The sequence below is a fragment of the Protobothrops mucrosquamatus genome, unplaced genomic scaffold (assembly GCF_001527695.2).
Source record: "Protobothrops mucrosquamatus isolate PMUCROS unplaced genomic scaffold, P.Mucros_1.0 scaffold_19, whole genome shotgun sequence".
NCBI lineage: Eukaryota > Metazoa > Chordata > Lepidosauria > Squamata > Viperidae > Protobothrops > Protobothrops mucrosquamatus.
This window is the reverse complement of record NW_015386095.1, coordinates 2,012,331-2,025,331: the sequence shown is the minus strand read 5'-3', so window position 1 is coordinate 2,025,331 and position 13,001 is coordinate 2,012,331. Positions and strand designations below refer to the sequence as shown.

The window sequence follows — 13,001 nt, the reverse complement described above, 5'->3', positions numbered from 1 at the left end:
ACATGCTAATAGGTTCATATATACATACATACATACATACATATATATATATATACACACGCACACATACATACATACATACATACGTACTTTGTATGGTTATATAAAGTATATATAACATATATAAAGTATATATAACATACATACATACATACATACATACATATATATATTACTAATGCGATTCCTGGGTATAGTCATATTATAAAAACAATCAAACACGAGCACCAGGAAAAAATTTAAACTAAAAGCGTTTAATTCAGTGCCAAGCTTTTGTCGGTTAACTACCGACATCATCAGGGCTTAACGCCAGTCAATGGGAGTGTCCTTTATAGAGTTAGTCAGTATCTGCGCCCGGCTTCTGGATCTCGTCATTGGTCCTAGTTGATTGGGCTGCGTGTTAAGTGTATCCTTGACATCAATCAACGTTGCTAATCCGTTACTTGCTCTCTTTCCTCCACCCTCCCCCTTTCTTGTGCGTGCGTTATTGTTGTCTATCTCCTCGCCATAGGCTCCTGAGTTCAGCATATTCCTTTCCCCCCTTTTTTGGCCATATGTTTCATCCGTGTTTTTCCGGTTATTTCCTCACCCCATTGGGGTCACTCCAAAGATCCACTCCCCAACGCAGAAAAATCCGCGGTAATATATAAGATCAACTGCAAAGACTGCCCTAGCAATTATGTTGGAGAGACCTCCAAAAGATTGAAAACCCGGATACACAAACATAAGTTAGCCATCAAAAGGGGTGAGCAGCACTCACAAGTGTGGATTCATATGGCGGATATTGGCCACCAGTTCGACTTAATGATGTGCACACCCTATCCAGTGACACCACCAAAGGAGGCCGACTACTTAAAGACGCTTGGCTCTCTGACAAAAATTCGATCAACCGGCACGTAGAACTCTGCCCAGCGCATCAGGCATTGAGAACATGGGACAAACAGAACCATACATCCCAACGAAGACAATCTAGCTATGTGCCGCAAAATCAAAAGGATAGGACTGTAGGGGAGGTAAAAATGCCACTGCAACCCATGGGCATCCAGACAGTGGCTGTTAATCAACAACTAACGAAACCCCCCTCCCTGGGGATGTGCACATGCTCCAAAAGAGCAAGAGAGCTGTCAAACAGGGGAATAAAATCCAATATAGCAGGAGACCCCCCCAAGACACCCAAAAGGAACAACAACACCCCCCAACGAAGCAACAAAAGTTGGAACACACTGGCAAGAAACCCCTGTACCAGAGGTTCCGAGTTGCCTAACGAACGACATTAAAGGCGTTCGTGCACATGTGGTGCCAACAAAATACAGAAACAGAGAAGTGGGATCGATTGGGCATTGCATTGATAATCCCATAATGGTAACCCGCTCACGTTTAAGAGAAGAGGGCAACTCAGGACACCACGGGCCATATGAGGATTGCAATGCCAATTATACAACGAACCCCAAAAAGGGGGGGAAGAACGAACGGCTACTCCACCAACTAATCCGGTATGTATGCGTAGGGCCACGAGAAAGAAGCGTATGGGCTCAAACGCACACTGCAGCAATACCCCCGTGAAAAGTGAGTATGCACGTCCTATACCAGGCGGAGGCAACGGATTCCAACAAGAGCTGCAATGTGACGATCGGGGCGATATGGACAAAAACAACATCGGAGATGAAGAGAAGGGGGTGGGAGCCGTAGAAGGTGATGTACAGTATGCACAGGTCGTGACCACGAACACATGAGGAGGATAGGGGGGAAAGAGGAGAGGGGAATACCTACCACACGGCCCAATGGGGTGAGAGGAAATAACCGGAAAAACACGGATGAAACGTACGGCCAAAAAAGGGGGGGAAGGAATACGCTGAACTCAGGAGCCTGTGGCGAGGAGATAGACAACAATAACGCACGCACAAGAAAGGGGGAGGGTGAAGGAAAGAGAGCAAGTAACGGAACAGCAACGTTGACTGATGGCAAGGATACACTTAACACGCAGCCCAATCAACTAGGACCGATGATGAGATCCAGAAACCGGGCGCAGATATTGACTAACTCTATAAAGGACACTCCCATTGACTGGCGTTAAGCCCTGATGATGTCGGTAGTTAACCGACGAAAGCTTGGCACTGAATTAAACGCTTTTAAATTTCCACATATTCAGAGTTTGAATATTGGTAGTTAAAGCACTTTATATGTATTCTGCGAGCCAGGGCTCTTTTGTGTTTTTGCGAGCCATGGTTTTCTATAGCATTTGTTTCTGTAGCGGCAGATACTCGGTCAAAATCATATATTTTTGTAGCATATTTTCCAATTCTTTATTTCCCTATTCATAAGAATGCTATCCTGTAGACTCAAGGAAGTATTTTTCTTTTGACCTGTGAGAACTCTTTTGAAAAGAGCGGTTTCTCAGTTTTCTGTTAGTGTAGTTTTTCCCTACAGCAAATACGAACGAGACCTTGAATAAGAATTTTTCACCAGATATAAAGAGAAAATGGAACGAGGTTTTAACCATTAGGAAATAAAAATGATAATCTCAGAAAACAAGTAAATAATTTCCTAGTTTCTTAGTTTTCTATTAATGTAGGATAAAATGCTACTAAAGACAAGCAAACCTTTATAGCTGAAGCAGTTGAGTAAGATCGATCCACTGAATGTTATTGAATATTATTTACATATAGAAAGTTTGGGATTAGAAGAGAAGACAGATTATAGTCCTATATATCCTCCTTAGTAGTGAAAATATGAAACTTCTAGTTCATTTGCTTTTTTAGTTGCAAATACTGGGATTAGTGCACCTATCTATCTAGATGGTAGTAGACAGAAATGGATTCAGTCTCACCTTCCCTGTTAGGCCCGCAGCACAGAATTTCACATGCTCAGATCTGACTCTGCTCAATCCATAGGGAAAAAAGATGCTTCTATGTATTCATTGCTCTTGCTCAGTTGGATGTAAAACATTTATTGATTTATGTGTTACATAAACATGTAAAAGTTTATGTTTATATGATTCATATGTTAAGATTGTTAAGATAGTTCATTACTTATACAATTATATTCCAATACATTTATTGAAATCTGCTCGGCTACCTTAAAAACTAATTTCAAGAATTCATAAACATGAAACAATATGGGTTTTTGATAAAATAACTGGGTTTCCGAAGCAGAATTACTGGTGGATTGCTTTCCAGTGTTGAAGTTTAATAAAGTAAAGTCTATTTATTTATTGTATTAATTAAGGTAGCTGAACTAAAAAGTGTTATGTGTTAGAATGAAAGTTATATTCAAAAAATGGGAATAATAAAGCAGAGAGGTTTTAGTTGGAAAGATGGATGCAATATGGTATCATCTGTTAAATACAACTGAGCCTTGTCAAATAGCAAAAGCTTATAGGGTGGCAGATCTCAGATTTTTCACTTAAATAATCCTTTTAATTATTAGAATTTCTTAAAAACAAAATATCTGATCATATTCTAAACTAAACAATAATTGGTCTGACATAGCTTTATTAGATTGTTTTATTGACTTTTTAAATAATTTCTTTATTGATTGTTGTGAGCTGCTGGGAATTAGGTGGTATACAAATTTTAATTTATTATTATTATTATATCTGGTTGCACAATCAGCCAGATGTTTATAATGGATTTGGCATTTATTTATTTATTATTATTATTTCAATGCAACATGTTCAGTATATATCATTGAACACTTTGTGAAGGGTTAGTTTTTTAGTTAAAGAATGTTCCTGTAAATGCCTTCCTTTTGAAATTTGATGCCTCAGAATTTTAATAAGCAAAAAATAGGAGTCCAAATGTTTTATGTAAACAAGCAGTCTAGTATTGCTAACATTAAAAGAAAGAATGGTCAGTAACTGTAAAGCCAAACCTAATCATTTAATCTCACCAATTCTGGAAAATTAACCCTTACGTTAAACCTTTTTTCATTAAGGTCAGTTAGACTTCAGATTCTTAGCTATTATCTGATATTTAAATTTACCCATCCACCAATTTTATTGCTATAAGACAGAAAGCAATTGAAAAACCCTTATTGGTGGGAATTTAGTGTTTTATCAGAATTGTCTGATATGTTTGTATTTATGGGAATTTTTGAATTGTTAATATGGCAAGCTTGATGTTTTTCCTCAGTGTTGCTGCCATCTATGCTGTATGTGCATCTTTAATATGAGATGGTAATTCATCTGTAATAAATTAATAATTTTTATGCTGTATGTTTGTTGTAGTTTCCAATAATTTATCCCATTTTTGTTGTTTTTATTTTCACCATTGTCAAACATTTGTTTTTTTCACAAATGCTTGCTTTAGGTTTGGGTTTTGCTTCATTTGTTCCATTTAGAATTTTTATCCCCACATTAAGCTCTAAAAGAAAAACGCTGCATTAAAATAGGCAACTCTTCAAGCAACACAAGGTTTTCTAAAATGACTCCCACATTGTAAATGAAGTGACAAAGAGGAACAGGAATGACCAAGAATCCTGAAGAACTGAAATTTAATTCAGGTTTGGCAAATCCGTTCCGATTGTTAAGGATACACGCCTTGTGCCTGGTGCTTGAATGGATCTTGGTGCGATAACCGTAAGATTCCTGGCCTGAAGTCTATTACTCTTGCCTACAAAGCAGTGAAAGGGGATGGGAAAAAACCTACAGTGGGAGAAAAGTAGCTTTAAATCACATGCTGCGTTAATGTGCTAGTCCTTAATGGCAAACAGCATTACTGATGCTGAGGTGTCTACAAACCACTTTTTTCGTGATTATAATCGTTCTTTAATAGCTATCAAAAGGAGTGGCAATGAAAATATTCTATTTCTGACTAATACATTTTTTCTACATCCTCACAAGTGAAACAATGTCATATCTGCAGTAATCTACGTGTGCTCTCTCAAACCATCCAAACCAGTTCCTTTCTTCCAATGTTGTTCATGGCAAATAATATTGGGAGGCCCAAACCTCAGATTCTTTCAGCATCTCTCCACAGAGATCAAAGTTTGCATTTCTTGCATGGAACAGATGAAGTGGAATCTGATGCTAAGTTACAAAGTCTTATTCCTCTCCAAATTACCAACAATGCATGTGTTAGAGAATGTATCTTATCTTCTTCAGGGACCACAGTAGTTCTATTAAAATTATAGTACACACAATAAAGACTCACTTTTTATATGAAATTTGTATTCAGATTTGCATGTTGCAAGCTTCAACTTGAAATGTAAACTGTTCTCCTGAGTGATTTAAAAGTACTGAGAGGGCAAAATAGTAGGTCATAAAGATAAATTTGATAATTAGTTCTATTGACTACAGAAATACTAAGTGATTTGCATTGTATTTAATACATTCCGTACAATTAAAGGTAATAGGCAAGTGGCAAACTAAAATCTTTCCCTTATCTTGAAGTTAGCTTATATGCTGGAAAATAGAAGGTATCTGTAGCTATTATAGTACTTAGCAGTTTTATTCTGTAATTTGAAAAATACCAGAAATATTTTCTGCATCCAGTTATTATTTATATAACAAAAACAAAACTAATGTTAATATTTTGACTTACAGAAAAGCCAGTTGCATCTCCCCTAAATTATCAATGACTACTGTTGTATGCCTGGAATATTTGCTGACTGGCATAGTGCCAATGAAAATGGGAACTATTCAGTTCAAAAGGATCTCAAGCCATTTTCTATTTCTATATTTGTATAGAATTTTATTTCTATATTTGTATTATTAGCAGACTCATTCTAGATAATTTTGTGAATTAATTTTCATGCTTTGGACAATTACCTATTTATATTTCAATACTGTGATTAACTGCATCTTTGAATTACAAATTTCATTTCATCAAAGTTTATTTCATATCACTTTGTCACACATCAACTCTAAGGAAAACAATGCTTAGAAAAATAATGCGGAAGACAAACTTAAATATACACTGAGTAAACACCAACAGAACCAAACAATTTCATTTCAGTATTTACCGTAGGATGATCAGTGGTTTTGAGATGCTGACAATTTTTGTATCAGAACAAAATTCATGAGACGTAACTTTATGGAGATCCTTTATTTGAAAGGAACATTTTTTTCTATTTTAAACTACAAAACAGCTTCCATTCATTCTGCCATAAATTAAAATGAAGAATAAGGCAGGACAGACACTACATGAGCAAAGTGAAAACAGTTTTGTTTTTCAGAAATGTGAATTTAAAATATTTCCCCATTATAAGCTTTCCAGTTTTTAAAAAAAAAACTGTCAAAATCCCCACAAGAATTCAAGTGGTATGTGAGGATACATCTGAAGATCAACCAAACACATGGCAAACATTTTGCACGGACTGTGTTCCAATGTGTAGTTGCTGCCAGAACTCTCATCTGTCTTTTTCCTTTTCTGATGAAAAAAACGGCTGGTAAAAAAGAGGCACCACAGTAACAAAACAACCTCAGTTGCAAGATGCATGTTAGAAACTTTCAATTCTTTATAAACATTTGATTTGTTGAAAGACAAAATATTACAAGTCCTTTATTTTCACAACTGAATTTGCAACATGCCTCATCGGATTCGCTTCTGTTGTCGTGCTCTGTAAATGTCGTGAATTGGAGGAACCACTGACCCCTTTTCCTCGTCGTCATCTGAATCTTCATTTGGTCTTTTGACAGATTTATTGAGAAGGGCATTATTTTCCAAAGGTCCATTCCCTTCCATTGAAAGGTCAGGTAAGCCTCCTGTAATAATCCGTACAGCTTCATCCACATCTTTGGAAGAGGGAAGAAAAGAGTTCATTTTGTAGAAAAAAAGTTTGCTCGATAGTTGTGCACATATACATGATCTATATTCAGAGATACTATAAATACATCCATCAGTAATTACTGAGAAAAGAATAGAATACTGTCAAATATTTTTGCTCAAACGGCCACCTCCCCAAAATTAAGGATGACTTTATATAACACCATTATATAAATATGAAAAATATGCATGAAAATGATGATATGGTCAAAATACTCACTTGCCTAATAATTATGCACACTATAGATCTGGTGGTCACCATATAGTGTACATAATTATTAGGCAAGTGAGTATTTTGACCGTATCATCATTTTCATGCATATTTTTCACTTCCAAGTTGTAGAAACTTGAATGCTTAGTGAATATAAGCATATCAGGTGATGTGTATATTAGTGTGATGAGGGAGGATGTGGCCTAAGGAGATCAACACCCTGTATCAAGGTGTACATAATTATTAGGCAGCTTCTTTTCCTCAGGCAAAATGGGCCAAAAAAGATTGTAAAAAGTCTTTTAGAGAGATGCAGCACTCTTGAAATTGGGGCGTGATCACAGAACCATCAAATGTTTTGTTGCAAATAGTCAGCGGGGTCACAAGAAACATGTTGAGAAAAAAAGACGCACATTAACTGCCAAAGATTTGAGAAGAATCAAATGTGAAGCTATCAGGAACTCATTATCCTCCAGTGCTGTCATATTCCCAGAGCTGCAAACTACCTGGAGTGCCCAGAAGTACAAGGTGTTCACTGCTCAGAGACATGGCCAAGGTAAGGAAGGCTGAAACCCAAACACCAGTGAACAAGACACTGGCAAGACAGATTTTTCAAAGGTTTTATGAACTGATGAGAGTGACTGTTGATGGACTAGATGGACGGGCCTGTGGCTGGATAAGTAACAGGCACAGAACTCCATTTCGACTCAGATGCCAGCAAGGTGGAGATGGGGTACTGCTATGGGCTGGTATTATTAAATAAGAGCTAGTTGGATCTTTTCAGGTTGAAGAGACTAAAAATCAACTCCCAAACCTACTGCCAGTTTTTAGAAGACAATTTCTTCAAGCAGTGGTACAGGAAAAAGTCTGCATCTTTCAAGAAGACCGTAATTTTTATATAGGACAATGCTCCATTGCATGCATCGAAGTACTTCACTACATGGCTAGCCAGTAAAGGCCTTAAAGTTGAAAGAATAATGACATGGCCCCCTTCCTCACCTGACCTAAACCCTATTGAGAACTTGTGGGCCCTTCTTAAACGGAAGATTTACGGTGAAGGAAAACAGTATACCTCTCTGAACAGTGTGGACGCTGTGGTTGCTGCTGCACAAAACATTGATCGTCAACAGATCAAGAAACTGACAGACTCCATGAATGGAAGGCTTATGACTGTTATTGAAAAGGGTGGCTATATTGGTCACTGATTTTTTTGTTTGAAATATCAGAAATGTTTATACATTTTGAGTTGTTTTCTCTTTAACAGATGCAAATAAATGAGTGAGATGGGCAAATTTTCATTTTTCATTTAGTTGCATAATAATTCTGCGCACTAATAGTTGCCCAATAATTGTGCACACATATTCTCCTAAGAAAGCCAAAACCTCACTTTTACTTTCTTAAATATTCAGCTTTCAAGTTTATTAACATTTTGGATTGACCGAGAGCAGTGTAATTGTTCAATAAGAAAATTAATCCTCCAAAATACAAGCTGCCTAATAATTGTGCCCATAGTATATAGTTTCCCATTTCCCAAATACAGATCTATCCAGTTTCTCTAAGAACAGTCAAGCCAATCTAGTGAAGTTCCATTATATCACCAGCCTTGAACCCATTGCCTAGGAAAGCAGGTATATGGGATGAGTGGGGAACAAATACTCTGATATGCAACAGGTACAACACAGGTGATAATGTACTACCACCAGATATTTCCATAATGGGGGCCAGAGGCAAAACAACTTACTGCCTGGAAGTTTGCATCTTCTGACAATCTCCATGAGTTCATCCACTTGCACAAATGGACCCTGCACAAGAAAAAAGGATAGGCCATTTAATAGAAATATTGTCATTAAAGCATGACAGTTCAATAAATGTAATATTAATGAAATGAACTACTAAACTGCAAAGTCTTCAGAAGATTTCATTATATTACAACTAACCTGAAAACACACAGGAGGTGGGAGAAGTTTCATTAGAACTACAGCAGCAGGTGGAACAGGGAAGACACCACCAGGAACTGGATGTAAACCTGGAGCTAGAATATAATAACACAAAAATAACTCTTAATGGTTTTATAGCAAAAGTAAAAAGCCTTGATTGGAGCTTTGTTTATTTTGGAGATGAATCGCAATGAATAAAAATCTGAGCTCAAATGATTTAACTCAAACTTCATGCTGCACAGGTTGCTACACGCTCTTAAACGAATACATGTGTAAGAGTGAACTAGAAAAACATTTTTAAAATAAAGTTTCAGTCAGAATATAGCAGAGAATTTCCCTTTGTATACTGACAAAATTTAGTAATCAGCTTACGTGCTAAATGTCTTGGTTGAAATGGAATCATCTGCTGGGTATCTGGTTTTGGATATTCTGGCTTTCTGTCTCCTTCATCTTTTAGCACAGGTGCTATTGAAGGTGCCACTACAGGATCTGGCATTATGGTTGATAGCTTTGCACGAGAGACATCCTGGAAATCATATTACAAGAAAAGCGTTAATGAATTCATGTGACTAAATAAATAAATAAATAAAATCTTTAAATTAGGAAAGAGTGCAATGGACATAACGTAACGTCCTCTGTTAACTTACCTTATAGCCAAGAGCTTTGAGTTCACTGGCAGAACAAGGGTACAGATCCATGAATTTATACCTGTCTACCAGCAAAGCTGTTTCTTTGCCCTCGTATTCTTCCTTGAAAGCTGTGAACCTTCGTTTTTCAACCTTTAATATGCTAGCCAAGTCACCAATATTGCTTTCAAAAGCTAAAAATCGAGCCCATATTTCTCTGTATAAGAAAATACCAAAAAGAACAGATAACCCAATGACAATTAATTTATATGCCCAACAAGAGACAGAAACCATGCTTATTTAAGCATATTCTAACTACACCGACTAAAATAGTACCAATGTCTTTTGCAACTGTTCAATAACCAGCAGGTTTCAAGTCCAATTTACTGCAAGACTCACCAGTTTACATGTTTTCTAAAAAAAATAATCTTTTATGTGTTAGTGGCTTGCTACTAATTAACTATGTCTTTGTTTGAAAAACTATTTTAATGTTAAATTTATTGTATTCAAATACCAGCCATTTTTTTTCTTATAATCAAATGCCACAACAATTGCCCACTGGTTAATTTTAGCTGCCTCCTTTTTCTAGAAAATGTTCATTTTAGATTCAGAAAAAATGACAACTGTGTTTACTCTGTAAGCTGCTCTAGTAAGGAGGGTCAGTCAAAAGAAATGATTTTGTACTTAATGTTGATTCAGGTTGAATGGCAACCGGTCAGTTTATGTATAAAGAGGGGCCATGGTGGAAGACCTCTTACAAGTGAAATGGAAACAATATGAGTTGCATGCACAGATTGTACAACAATTCACTACATTTAGGAGCAAAATGGCAGACAAAATATTTATTTACCAAATTTAGACCAATGTAATCCACAAATGTACATTAACTCCCCAGCAGTTTGGTTCCCCAAAATAGGCTCCAAGTGGAAATCACTAGTTAAAGGGAATAGTTTTCAGTGAGTAAACACAGATGAGTTGGAGAAGAATGTAAGGTGAAAGCCAGGAAGGAGGTATGATCATTCATTTATGAATGTTCGTATTAATCAATTTTATACACCACCCATGCCACTCTACAAGTGACTTTTGCAGAAAACTCATTGCTGTAGTTTTCAAAGAGTAGACACAGATGAGATGGGGAAGAATGTGGTTCAAAACCAGCAGAGAGGTGGAACTATTCATTCACTCATGTATATATGTATTAATTAGATTTATATGCTGCCGATCTGACTGTCTGAGTGACTGAGAGGATTACAGTAAACTCATTTCTGATGCATGTGAATCAAAGTGCCAAAGCATGCCAGATCAGAACACCATCAAAGCATCCAGAAAATGAATGTACGCAGAGTAGCCTACGTTCTTTGCTTCTCTTAGTAGCTCTCTCCTTACTTACAAGTAAAACAAAAGAGATCACTTGCAGGAAGGAGCTTTGGCAAGGCTTACCCTGATTTCTCTGGTGGAAGGCTCCCTGAAGTCAACACACGTTCAAACAGGACTCTTGTATTATTATCCTCTATTTAAAACAGAGTTTAAAAGAAAAATGAAAACACGTAAATATTTGTCTGATTTTTAAAAACAGAAATTTTTTAAGGATTATTTTTATTGAAGTTTTAAAAAACAAGGATAAAAATCTGATAAACTATGAAAAATACCGAAAAAAAGAAAAAAGTGCAGAGAGAAAAAAAGGAAAGAAAAAAAAACCTGTAAAAGAAAAAAAAGGAAAAAAGACAAAGCAATGATTTCCCCCTTCATCAAGACAAGTAGAAACAATTTCAGTAACTTATCACCTTCTCTATCATTTCAACCTAAAATCTCCTCATCCCATACCCTTTAAAAAAATTATAAGAAAAATTGAAAAATTCCTATTTATTCCACATGTTGTTTATGGACAGAACTAGATACTAATGGCTGTCTTTCCTACATAAAAGCTGAGCAAAAGAGGCTTAAGGCTGAAAAGAAGCGATATAAACTTAACTTTTAATTACATATTCATTACAATTAAAGGTACAGTATCACATCAGAACCCAAATCTTAACATAAGAATTTAAAAGTCAATTTACAATTATTGACAACAGCAGGGTACATAGGATCAAACAGTTTACTTTTTTATTATTAAATTTATTTTCTGCCTATCTCACCATAGGGCTACTCTAGGGTTAGAATAGCCTTTAGTTTATTTAGTCTCTGTCTTCTTTAGTCTCATCTGAACATTTCATTAGTTTATTTATTCTACATAAATTTGTAAAAGTGTCATTTTTAAACTGGCTGGGAATGCTGCAAATGGCAATCAGATAACCACAGGATGCTGCAACTATTGTAAATGTGCACTGGTTGTCAAGCACTCAAATCATGATCACGTGCCCACAGGGTGACTGGGACAGCCACCAGTTTGAGGACCTTACAGAAACCTACTTTTTCAGTGCTGATGTAACTTCAGTCATTGAATTGGATAGTCAGCATGTGAGGACTCCCTGTACATTTGTCTATGAGGGGACATTTAACCCAAAGCCTTTCCAGTTCATCTTTTTAGTTCTCTGTTATATTCAAATCCTCCTTTGCTTACACCCTCTTCAAGTCAGATTTTTCTGAGTATAATAACCCTTCCTGGCACAAATCCTGATAAAATAAGCTTTTTGAAAAATAAACAAACACTAAATTTTAAAAGTCCAGTTTTTTATAAGAATGCCTATACAATTATCGATTACCCAAAATTAGGTACTCAGTTTTGGGGAAAACATTTATTTTGTTTATACAAAAATACTTTCTAGTATTTTCACTGCATTTAGGGCAATTATAAATGAATATTAATATTCTAGTGGAAAAAAGACACAGTGAATTGTACTCTCCAATTTAATGACTTCTCTGAGTTCCTTGGACTTACCATTCAAATGAGAAAGATAATCAATATATGCCAAGACATATTCTGGAATGTCTCCATATTTCTTCAAGCCTAGCTCAAAAATCTTAAAAGCCACTGACTTGTCCTGTGAATTTAAAAATGTTATTAGTCAAGTAAAAAATGAACCATCTAAAAAAATGATCGAATAATTTCACTAACTATGAAGAATTACCTTGCTGCAATAATATTCCATCAGAGCAGCTGTAACATAGACATGGTGGCGGGTGCGGGCATCTTCTCGTGCTTTCTTAAATATCATTCGGCCTGATTTTATACCTTCTGCTCGCCTTGCAAACTTCATATATTGAATATAAACCTGAAGGATGGATAATCTTTAAGCTGCAGTGCAGTATAAAGAGATCTACGCTTTATTACGAATGTGGCTTTGTTGCATATTTAAACTTCTTTATATTTTGAAATTCAAGGTAGCATATACTGTATATTGAACATGTTTTAGTTTTTAAGTATCCAAAACGTAACAACACATAATTGTCTAAACTCATATTGCTTCTCAAATTCCTTGGGGATCAAACCGAGCCCCGCATAGCAAATAGCACTGATATACAATTC

The 13,001-nt window shown here is 36.1% G+C and overlaps 1 protein-coding gene across 1 annotated transcript in view; it reads right to left on the bottom strand.

Annotated features, from left to right (window-relative positions):
• Positions 1-6,030: 6,030 nt before the first annotated feature.
• The window catches only part of CSTF3 (cleavage stimulation factor subunit 3), a 60,026-nt gene continuing 53,055 nt past the window's right edge, over positions 6,031-13,001 (bottom strand). Inside the window, exons 14-21 of the mRNA XM_015831525.1 lie at positions 12,604-12,747; positions 12,414-12,516; positions 10,976-11,045; positions 9,557-9,752; positions 9,282-9,435; positions 8,910-9,004; positions 8,714-8,774; positions 6,031-6,733 (exon numbers count right to left, since the gene is read on the bottom strand). Of these exons, the coding sequence (XP_015687011.1) occupies positions 6,531-6,733; positions 8,714-8,774; positions 8,910-9,004; positions 9,282-9,435; positions 9,557-9,752; positions 10,976-11,045; positions 12,414-12,516; positions 12,604-12,747 (1,026 nt within the window). The 3' untranslated portion in view covers positions 6,031-6,530. The remainder of the gene's footprint in view (positions 6,734-8,713; positions 8,775-8,909; positions 9,005-9,281; positions 9,436-9,556; positions 9,753-10,975; positions 11,046-12,413; positions 12,517-12,603; positions 12,748-13,001) is intronic.